Genomic DNA, 12,048 nt, shown 5'->3' on the forward strand with positions numbered 1-12,048 from the left:
GCACAGACAATGATGAAGCGGCAAAATTTGCTTTTGCAAATTTGTATACCTAAACTGAGCAAAAATATGTTTTAAATATTTAATGCAATGAAAATTGATACAGTTGATGGCTACATTTTGTAAAAACCTACAAAAAGCTCATCTCAAAACAAGTTTTGAAGAAATTTTGTTTTCATTTCGTTTTGACCATAACAACCAAGTGTTGCGATATTTGCAGTTGTAACCTTGCAGGGTGACTTCGTGGATGCCTGGATTTCATGGTGTTTGATAAATGTCTAGGTTAAGACAGCAAACACATCAAAAATCCAGACAGATGTAGCATTGAGCAGTGGCAGGCTAGGTCACAAGCAAGTAGAATCTCTGCCAAGCTCTGCACAGAGGGTTAGCTCCTCACAGGAATTGTGTAGCAAACCCTTCCAGCCACAGACAGGACATGTTCTGACTAGAAACTTCTCCACTGCCAGCTTTTCCACCATGACTGTGAAGAAAGTGAAGACTGACAGTGCAAGCTAGGTGAGATCCAGACAGATCCAGTAATCTTATGAGAGTAGGCTCAATTCACTAGAGTATCTGCTTACATACTTATTCAGAACAGCATATAATACTTGTTTAAGTATTTATTGCCAATTGATTTTTTAAACAGGAAAATTTAAAAATACTCCCAAGTGCTGCTCAAAGTATTATTGGATCTAAATAAATATATAAACGCTAGTAATGTAGTGAAATGCTGTGATGAATCAGCACAGAAATAATGTGTATTTTTTAATACATAGAGTCTGCATCATATTAAAATCCTTAAATTAATTTCCATCTGTTTTTCTAACACTGATCACTTTTCAACACAGATGGCAATATTTCAAAATTTTCACTGAAACTGAAAAATTTTCAAGCCTGATTTCAGAAGTCAATGAGAATAACAAATGAAAGACTTAAGGATAAGGGAAATGAAAGCCTGAATTATTGTCACTTGTGCTTTTAAATTTCTTTATCATTCAAGGCCAACTTATAAAGTTGAACATGTGAAAGTTTACATATAAGCAACAGTGATACATTTGCAGGCAAATGTGAAGACACATTTGACCATGTATTTAAACAAATTGTCAACAATTTGTTTGCAAAGCTTCTGAGAGAAAAATCTAGACTCTGTTAAAATTACTTTTGATGTGAATTTGACGGGAGGTGAGGATCTCAAACGTCTCCTCTGCATCAGAGGACATTTTACCACTAATCAAATAAATGCCATCAAAAGAGGCAAAACTACCTAGTGTGCATCCTGTCATACAAGCCTAGCATTTATATTCACATTACTTATTTCCCGGGGGGAAACAGAACAAGTTCTTTAAGTGTAAAATTCTTCTAATAAATAATATACTATATTGGTAAAACTGATACCATATGACAGTGTAGAGCAGGGAATATACAAAGATCTCTTCATAGTCTTCTCACTAAAGTATGATTTGTTATCAAGAGCATATTTTTAAATGTCACCAATTATTGAAATCCTGTCTACATGTCAACTTAAGGAATGGCCACAGAAGAATAAGTTTCCTGAATAAGAAGGGCATACCTATAACTGCAAAGCTAACAAAGCTTCTGATTAAAACAGTAGTGGGCACCACCAAAAGTATTATTTAAATATGTAATATATATCTCTTTCATTCATACAGAATCATAAAGGTTAAAAAAGGTTTAGCAAGCAAATAGTTACTCTCAGGGTGACTACATTTACTAACATTAACTCATTAAGTGCCTGAACGAACTGTTTGCAATAGGCAAATATCTGCAAAGCACCATAAAATTATGAATGATATGTTGTATTTACTTTTCATAGTGTGCTGATCTGCAATAGAGAAAACACTTTTACCTTTTGAATATAAATTAGTTAATAAGTGAAAGAATACTAAGCCGTGTTTCCTTCATGCCCAAAACATACATAGGAAATTTACTTTCTACAATTTTTCTCAGGAAGAACAATAGTAAACCACCACCATCCTTTTGAATTCAGTATTATCAAATGATGTGTGTAAAACCTAAAAATTATCTAAAGCATCGAGGCTGGCTGCTCTTGACTTTCTGACTGAGTGGGTAAAAAGGGTCCAGTGCGACAGCAAGGCAGAAAATGAGTAAAGCAGCAGGAAAGCAAAAACAACAAAACCCCAGTTTGACTAAAATCAGAGTGCTGCCATTAAAACAAAATACCTCTTTCCATAGTCCCCAAGAGAATTCATTTACATGAAGAGCAGATTTTGGTTCAAAGTACTTTTATACTCAGAAATTACATTTAAAGGGTAAATTCTAAGACAGTACACTCAAATTCTGTGCAGAATTAATTGCCATAATTTTCTTGCACTGCAATTATTTAATGGGTTCGAATAATGAAGGAAAAAAGTCATGTCCAATTTTAAAACATGTATCTTGCCACCTGTGCCCAACAAAAGCATGAACATATTTTCTTGATTGTTTTAACTTCCCTAAATACAAAAGTTCTGAACGAAACTGTACCTGTGAATTGACTCACACTGAAGTCACACACAAGCCTGCACTATCCTAAACCTGCTTATTTTCTGGGAGTGTTTACAACTGTTTTCATATTTCATTAAGAAGAATTAGTAAGCCTCCATTGCACACATGCCAAAAGAAGAACATTAACAGAAAAACGGCACACTGGATGTTGTACTGGCATCCAAAAGTGTTTGTTTGGGTAGATATGGAGCCTGAACCAACAAGATGAATTTAAGTTCAACAGTAACAAATGCTGAAAGAATCAACCCCAATTTTACTTACCCACTCAGAAATTTGCAATTCTAATTTGTTCTCTTATGTAAATATCCCTTCAAGTACAGAAAGCAAAAAAATGTCTTTCCTGATTCTGTATCTAATAATGATGACCAAAAAATAAACTAGTGTTCCCTTATTATTAACAAGAAAAGCATAATGTGGTTTCAAAGAGGCATATGATAACCATGACCCCATGTAAGGGGAAGTCTACTTGGGCAATCAAAGTGAGGATTTAAAAATCAGATTATTTTATCTTAAAGATAATACAGCTGTCACTGAAACAATGAACATCCCTGCTCATCTAAACAGACTCATTTGCTCTCATTTAATATACAGTTTCCCCTTCCTAACTGTGTAGACTAATTAGTGCTAACCTATATATATGGAAAAGTATGTTATCCTCCTCCTGGAGTTTTAGGCAAGGAGCCAAAGGCCAGATACAGAACCATGGCAGCACAGAAACAACTCTGACCAAACTCAGGATCTGGTTCTTTGAGAGTACACCAGAAGTACTGTGACAATTTTTGCATGGTTGTATCCCCAGAGCTGAGGACCATCATTGCACTTCTAGTATTAACAATATTTATCTAACTGGTCCTAAATATTCAATGAAAAATTTAAGGTTCAAAATATTACAACATTTTTCTCACTCATTGCTAGTTATTAATCAACAAGCTGCATTATTTTTTCTCTGGTAGTATTTTGTGTCTGGTTTAAAATTAAAAATAAACCCCATGTGGATAAACAGTTTGAGTTTACTTAAAAAAATTATAAGAAAATATAGAATATAAGCAATTAAAATGTAGCCCTTTAACAGCAGTACTCTAGCAGTGACCATCATCACAATAAATGGTCTGGAATAGACATAACCACTGCATTGTTTCCTTGACACACTTCCATGATTCAGTAGGTCAGATATTCTGAAGGATTTCTTTCTTCTATTAGGTTACCCACAAATATGATATGAACTTTGCATCTAAAATTTAAAGAAAAAACTTTTCCTCAAATTCATACACTTCTTTGGATAAAGGACCATCAATTATCAAGTATATAGAAATTGGTTATGATAGTCATTTCATATTTGACTACCTACACGCTGGAGCTTCAAGGTAATTTTGCTATTTTATACTGAAAGCATCATCAACTAACTGATGCCTGAAAATTCAAAATAACTTTAAGTATTAAAAATCACGTTTTGTAAAACAGTTCTATTCTAGAACAAGTATTTCTGGTATTTAAGGGCAAAACTGCACTTTCACTGAAATCCCAGTGCTTGCACATTGTCTTCTGTGCCTTACGGCCACTTTTTCTCCTCTAGCTGCAAAGCCCACTTGGCAGTGTTTTATTGGGTTTAGGTACTTTAAAATAAAAGGAAACTACATTAGAGCCATCAAGCCCTGGAAAAGGTGAACCTTGAGTTGTTTTTAATCTGTTCAGAAGGGCCATTTTAATCCATTCAGAGTAATCGTACTCTTTATGAAAGAAACCTAACTATAATTTGGCATCAATGTTTACAGTTCTGTAATGTACTGTAATAGTTTGAGATACTTTAAGAAAACCCTCCAAATACTGAGATGCTTATTGCAATTCCCTTTTAAAGATTCAAAAGCCTTCTAGTGACTTTGCATTTCCTATTTTTATCTTTGTTATAGCATATAGTGTTATATATTTGAAATGCGCTTTCCATGTAAAATCAAACTTGAAAACACCCACTTAGAAACAATATTTCAGTAAATAGAGGGTTTAAGGCAAGTCATTCATTTGGAAAAATCATTTTCCATTTGTTAATCCTAGATTGACACAATTTTATTCCACCCCATCAGTGCCTTGGGATACACAACGTACATTCAGCAAAGGGCACACATATGACCCTGTGGACATACGTTGCAAGTCCTGAGTGCCCATTGAAATAATGGTAACATCTTCATATAAGGCGTGACCCACAGGGACATGGCATGGGAGGGGTTAATTTGTTTTGTTTCCAGTCTTGCTATTGTATGTGATTTTCCTAGGTAATGCATTCTTTTCTTACTAAACATCTTTGCAAACAAATACAAACCCCTTTAAAAGGTGCTAAAAATGGGTTTCTGAAAACATACAAAATATATTCATCATAGTATTTCCTTAATCACTGTTTTAATGTTTGATATCTGCAGGTTATTTCTTGTTTCTGACTGAAACTATTATTTGTTGTGGAGTAACTGTTCTTTTGCAAAAGATTTTCTTCTTCTAGTGTTTTGGACCACACAGGCTGGATGGTTTCATGCTTTTTACTTCCTTTTTGAGTTCTTTTCAACGGAAATACCAACAACACCAGAATGCTGGCAATATGAAGACAGAAATAGCAGGAGCTAAAAAACAAAGAGAAATAATAATTCAGTAAAACTTTCACCACTCATACAGGATACTTAAGGAATAAACTGTCAAAACCTACTTGCATACTTCAAATGTAAGATAAGAAAACATTAGTATTTCCTTTAAGAAAAGTAAAATAAGGGGGAAATCAGAAATTAAGTCCTCCCTTACAGTATTTAGTGCTGTAGCAAGACAAAGTGAATAGAAATTTGCTTTCTACTTTTTATCACAAGTTACTTCTGGGAAGTCAATATCTAGTCTTGCTGTAAAATAGTTCAAGGGCATATGGTAATCTCTAAGGTACCCTCTGTTTTGTTTTTGGTTGGGTTTTTTTCCCTGCCCCAGGAAAAATAAGTCTAATACGACAGCAAAATGAAAGCACTCTAAGGTTTTTCGTACACAACACACACCACATTCGAGCACTGGAACATAAATACAGTCCACTCAGATAACAAATCAATTTTATAATTATGATTACAATAGCTTCAAAAATCTTACACTGCAGAAAACACTTCTATTTCAAGTTAGAGAAAAGGAAACAGATAGAATGTGCTTACCTGTAAAAGGTGAAAGAGGGTTTTACAGAGAGCAGTACAAATGGCACGACTGTGTAACTTATTGCTATTTGAGTTGCCATCCATGTTATAATATCATAACACACTTTAACAGCAGGAGATTCAACAAAATAGTGTCTGATATTGTTTCTTATCTGAAAAAGCAGGTAATAGAAAATTAGCTTAGGAATAAACTTTGGGAGCTCAGAGTTTGTTGCATTGACACAAAATTCATAGGATGAATTAAAATGCTACAGTTTGGTCAAATATCTTTGAACTACTCAAAATGCCCATCAACTTCAACAGGAGTCAGTTCAAATTCCCTGTTCTTCATCCAACACAGGAATTTAAGCATTTATCAATTTAAGCAGAATTTAAATAAATGAATCCTCCATAAAACCCAATGCAACTTTGCACTGGTTGTCTGAATCAGGACAACTCTATTCTATTAAGGCATTCTATAAATATAGAGGGTTGCAATAAATGAAAGCCAGAATCCTGATGAAAGCTTCTATATGCTAAGTCATTTTCATATACTTGTTATATTTTAGGACAAGCAGAATATAAATCAGAATATACAAAATATCAGTTCTAATTATATATTTCAGGAGTCTTAATAACAACTACTATCTAGTGGGATTGATATAAACTGACTCAATTTTCTATGCTGTCTTCTTTTGTTTGTAAAATTCTGTTCAAACAGCAGAACAACAAAGGTATTTGAAAAAATCCAAATCCAAAACCCACACAGATTTGGGTTCAGTTTTATTTAAGTCTATAGTTAAAAGACACCAGTAAATCTTTGTCCTTCCTTCCTTTGACTGAACTATCGTCCTTGCTTTAAATCTTATTTGCTGAGAAGCCAAGATGGGCTCCATTCAGCCTCCGTGAGCTTGGTATCACAGTTTCCATCTCCCAGTCACTTGCACTGAAGCAAAAATGCAGCACCAAAGTGCACAGTTTAGTTTCTTCAAATCTCTGTTTCTTTAGAACTCCTGTTTCCAAAGAACATACCCAAGGCTAGCTCCTGCTGATTTAATTCTTTACATTAAAACCTTTCTTTACCCTTCTTGTTCTTACCCAAATTGCCTTGTAGATACAGCATTGCCACTCAGCCTTTGCTTAGTTAAGCTAAGTAAAACAAGTCATTCTGGCCACATACCCTTCATCCTAATCTCCGCCCAGTTTCCTCCTATGGTCACATGCAATGACTTGTTCCTGAGTTCTGAAGAATTCAGATGAAGCTTCACAGAATTTCTTGTAGAGAAATCTTGTATTTTAGGACTTGAAGGACAACTTTAAACACAAATCTACAATTGCCCCTAGTAAATACCTGATTTTGAAATGTGTAATGATTAAAGGAGGTAAAACAAATTGAATACATGCTTAGGCATGACAGAACAAAGTGTGGACCAAAGCTACCACACTTTGCAGTTAAAGGCTAATAGAGTTAAATAATGACTATGCTGAAGTACTTCTAATATATCTTAACAGTTAATATTAAGTACCTGTTAATACAGAAACTCAAACTATTTTTTTTACTAGCCTATTGATTGATACATATGAAATGTGAATACAACACACCTTACTAGAGAAACTCAGGATGAAGTGCAGTGAACACTCCAATTTACTGGACTCATCTCACTGAGTAAACGACTTTTACCTGAGAACTGTCCCAGAACCTTGGCTTTTGCACCAGCCCCTGGCTGATAAATGTCAAAAGTTCCCTGTGATAGTCTGGAAGAAGAAGAAAGCTACATCTATTGTAAAGAAAGGAGTCAGTTCTGTCAAACAAGAACTGTCCCCTCAGCTTGTGAAGAAAGAGAAGCATCTGTTTTATTGCTGTAGAAACAACTGAAGTCTGAAATACCACCTTCCCTAGCTCTTAGAGCAACAAAGAGCAGTCTGCTTCATTTCTTATTTTCCTGGTTCTTTCAACGAAAAATGTGGTCAGTTATGCTGCTCTGACATGTAATTTGTTCCTCTTTTCCACTGAGTAACTGATAAACCTGTCTCTGTTCTTACACAGCTTTCTCAAGCAGAACTGTGAGAGATTTCTTGGCAGATTTGCTGGTTCCATATGGTTCTGAGTAGCAGCCGCAAAAGCTTGTTAATGTGACTGCACTGCTGGCTGGCCAACTTGAAATGGTAGCTGCACTAGAGATTTTTATCTGCTGCTTGACAGGGAGCATTCTTTAGTTACTTTAGACTAGTACTGGACAGAAATTAGGGAGGAGGAAGACTCTATAATATATAGCATTAACATCCACATTTCAAGCTACTCATCATCAGTGATTTCTTCAAAATTATCTTAGATAACATCAACCTATTCATTATGCCAGTAACACAGGATCAGTTAATACAGAGGAAGAGCTTCCACAAAAGATATGCTACAAAGATGTTATAGGCTGTGTACAGTCTTGTTTCCACCAATCAACCCTTCCTTACATCTAATCATTCCCATTGCTCTCTTAACTGAAAAAAGTAAACACCCCTATCAGACAGATTGTGTATAAACTGTAAAGGGCGTCTTTGGTCTACAGAATATGATCAATTTTCTTTTACAAAACATATTATTCAAGAAGATACTTGGTTGGTACTTACAGCTCGTGCTGCTAGTGTCATTAGTACTCCTGTTAAAAACGTTAAATAATATCCTGGGTAAACCCCGTGCCAGATGGCAGAAAGGATGAAGGTTTGGATCGTTGGGCTGAAGGTGGCTCGCTCATAGCACACTCTAGCAAGTCAAAAACAATTCAAGATAAATAACACAAGTCACTCACAATCTTCTCAGTCATCCTTTTTACTTTTACCAGTTGCATCTCCAACACAGAAGTTTGAATGCAATTGCAATTTCCTGTTATTTAATAATATTGTCACTGTATTATGATTTACAGAAAACGTTTAGAGCTATTCACAGCTCCCAGTTAAGCCCTCAGCGCAAACCTGTGCTCAGTGCCATCACACATGGTACTTATTCATAATGAAGGGATACACAATCATCCAAAGATGGGTGTTGGTGTTAATGAGGGATCTTGAGCCATCCAAGAATGTTTTTGAAAAGCTACACTGGAAGGTGCAGACAACCCTGGAGACTCTTGCAATGAGTCAGATACACGTTTTTCACAAAATGAAAGCAGCCTATAGGAGAATGGGAAAAATAACTACTCCCTTCAATTTTGAATAATAAAGAGATTAGAGTTGAAAATATGTCTATGTGACACAATTAGGTGAGCATGATGATGAAATAGTAATAAATACTCTAGTGTTGCAAGAGTATCAAATAAGGACAATGCTGAACTCTATTAATTAAAAATTGAGACTCTGAACTATTAGGCAAGGTCCTACAGTAAAGAATTCTAGAAGAAAGAAAGGAAAAAGGAATCCAAGAAAGGTATTTTCTAGAAGACAACATTATATGACACAATGACAAACCATTATGATGTGGAAGAATGATAGGAAACATGGTAAGGTCCTGATATGGCTTCACCAAGATTTCTTTAATGTCTTTAATGATCTGAAAACCAAAAAGCAATAGGAAATATGGAAACAGATACAAACTAACATGAAGCAAAAATAAACACCACAACCATGCATGAACACAAATCTATACCTAACACACAAAATGAGTTTTAACTAAAAAGGCCATAGACACCAATATGTAAAAGGTTTTGTAACCACATAGCAAGTAACAGAAAAAAAGAAGAGAATTCACGTCTATTATTTAAAGAAGATGACAAGCTAAAGATACAGAGGGCTGAAACAGTCACTACTAATCTAACTACTTTACTACAACTTCCATGTATACAAAAGATTACTGAGACCTACTGATGCAGTCAATGTTGAAGAGCAGAAGGCAAAAAGACAGCATCTGAATAGGGAAAGATCAAAAGTGTATTTTGCTAATTTAGTTTATTCCAGTCAAATAGATGTGGTAACTTTTATCTTATGAGGTCTTCAGTGCAGGATATGAGCACAACCCTCTCCTCCTGCCAAAGGGCTTCACGCACAATGGCCAATAAGATGAGAACATGGGGCTAAGTGGAGGGCAGGTGCTTGCATGCTTAATACACAAAACTATCTGAGGACATTTGCCCCAGGTACATCACCTTAAAGACAAAAGCAGCACTGGGCCAGGCTGAATAGTAAACATAGAATTTCAAAGAAACATTTTTGACAAAGAATCTGTCAGCCTCAGAAGTACAAAAGCTTTAGGAAAATTTGTGATGAGTCAGGGAGACATCTTGGAGCAAAATACCAATCACCAAAACCTCGTTTGACACTGCCAGACGTCACCCCACCAGCACTATGACCTCTGTCTCAGCCAGGACAGAGCATCCCTGGTAGACATAGTAGCATCCCTGCACCCAGGTAGGGGACTGTCAGTGCAGTGTGCCATGCCAGGGAGCAGGATCTCATCCCTGTCAGCTGCAGGTACAGGAATTTGTGGCGTGCTTTTCTAATGGGCATGTGAATCAGCAGATTCACAGCGAGCTAGAGCACTCACATCTCCCACAGGTAGTGCATACAAGCAGGGGGCCCAGACTCCCAGGAGGAGGGGTGGGTTTGCATCCCACATGTCCTTGGGAGAGGAGGTGCAGTTTGCATGTAACTGTGTGCATACATGTGTGCTTTTTAAACTGCTTGGGATTAGTTACAGAAGAGGGTTTAGAAATGTTTATTAAACCAGAGCGCTAAGCACACACAAAGTGTTATCTGTTCTAGTACTGCTATTAATTCTGAACATATATTTTACTGAGCAGTGGTTAATTATGTCTCATTAATAAACTGATATATGGCTTCAATCTTTATTTGGTTTAAACTACTGAAATAGTTCCCTGAAAAGCATTCAAGACCTAACAAAACTAACTAAATTAATTAACCAAATTAACTAACCAAATTTCAGCTGTATCAATGCAAGTCAGGTAAGATATGCTACAAAAAATCATCAGGTTTCAATTTCTAAGAGTAAAAAGTACACTTAAACTCTTCCATGGATTTGGTAATAATAAATCATGTTCAAATGCTTCATTTGACATTCCTAAAAACACACCAAGGAAACATGGTCATCACAACAGGTTGCAAAAATATATTCAAATACAGGTGGTTCAGGTTATCTTATCCATAAGTTGCTCTAGAAGTGGGAGGATGCATCAACTGTTCAAGAAGAGTACTGCCTTTTGTCTGGTTCTATATTTTCATTACTAACTTGGGTGGTAGACTGAGAAGTACATTTTTCCACCTTGTCTTCCCTTCCTTTTTTGAGGTGGAAGGTGGGATGGACGAGATTGGCATTGTTTTCTTAGCCGATATAGCACTAGAATCCAAAATGATCTTGATAGACTTGAAGGATGTTCTGAAATCAACAAGATGAAGTCCAAAGCATAGAACATCTAATAAGAAAAGTGGAAGATACAAAACAGTACCATTCCTGTAACATTCCTGAAAAAGCGTAGCTGGGTACGAATATGAATCAACAGTATGAAACGCTGAATATCAGCTGAGCATGAATCAACAGTAGATTGCTGCTGCAAAAAAAGACAGATATAACACTCTTTCTAATACATCACAGTATTACCTACAGAAAATAATGGCAATTAATCCAGTCAAATTATTCAACTCAGCCTGTAACAAGCCAGGGAAAGACCTTGAAGGTCTTAGCAGAAGTACTACATCCACTCTAAGAAGACAGGAAGTTTGGAAAGAGGTCAGAATCAAGTAACAAGAACCAGAAAAGTTTTGCAAACATGACCAAAGACAAATGGCATTAGATGGTTTCTTTGGAAAAGAGAGTGAAGAGGCTGAGGGGGGAATGTAACAGCTTTCCCAGTCAGGAAACACTATCGTGGTACGTATTGTTGCTATATGCTGTCATGTAAACATCTATTTTAACTTGCATCCTTGTAACAATAACACCTCTGAATTGCTATATCTTATGATCTACGTTAAACGTTTACTAAAATTCTTTGTGATCTGTAGCTCCATTAACTGTGTTTCTTACAAGGAGTTTGTTTTTACACACAATCAGGGTTTAAATCCTGTGATTCTGGTGGTTTAGTTTTGCTTTAGAGAGTATCAGAACAAACCAGAACAAATGCTGATGTCTGCTATTTCATGTGAGATAAATGGCTAACAGTTTAGGTACTTCTATAAATGGTAAAAAGGTGAGGTATTAAAAGTGGATGTTTAAAGTAATACATGAGCTTGTCCTCCACTCTAATTGTTGTAGCATTGTAACCAACCAAATTATTAGTAATATAATATATATTCTCTAACACTATTTATGGACCTCATATACAATCAATTAAAACAATCTTACTTGCAACAAAACCTCCAGAAAACATCCACCCTTCTCCCGTTC

The 12,048-nt window shown here is 35.8% G+C and overlaps 1 protein-coding gene across 2 annotated transcripts in view; it reads right to left on the reverse strand.

Annotated features, from left to right (window-relative positions):
- Positions 1-4,892: 4,892 nt before the first annotated feature.
- The window catches only part of MBOAT2 (membrane bound O-acyltransferase domain containing 2), a 92,179-nt gene continuing 85,023 nt past the window's right edge, over positions 4,893-12,048 (reverse strand). For both annotated transcript variants that reach the window (XM_064650487.1, XM_064650488.1), the window contains 3 exons: positions 8,292-8,424; positions 5,691-5,842; positions 4,893-5,129 (listed from right to left, as the gene is read on the reverse strand). In XM_064650487.1, coding sequence (XP_064506557.1) covers positions 4,907-5,129; positions 5,691-5,842; positions 8,292-8,424 — 508 coding nt within the window. In that variant the 3' untranslated portion in view covers positions 4,893-4,906. The remainder of the gene's footprint in view (positions 5,130-5,690; positions 5,843-8,291; positions 8,425-12,048) is intronic.

The sequence above is a fragment of the Pseudopipra pipra genome, chromosome 3, assembly GCF_036250125.1.
Source record: "Pseudopipra pipra isolate bDixPip1 chromosome 3, bDixPip1.hap1, whole genome shotgun sequence".
Lineage (NCBI taxonomy): Eukaryota > Metazoa > Chordata > Aves > Passeriformes > Pipridae > Pseudopipra > Pseudopipra pipra.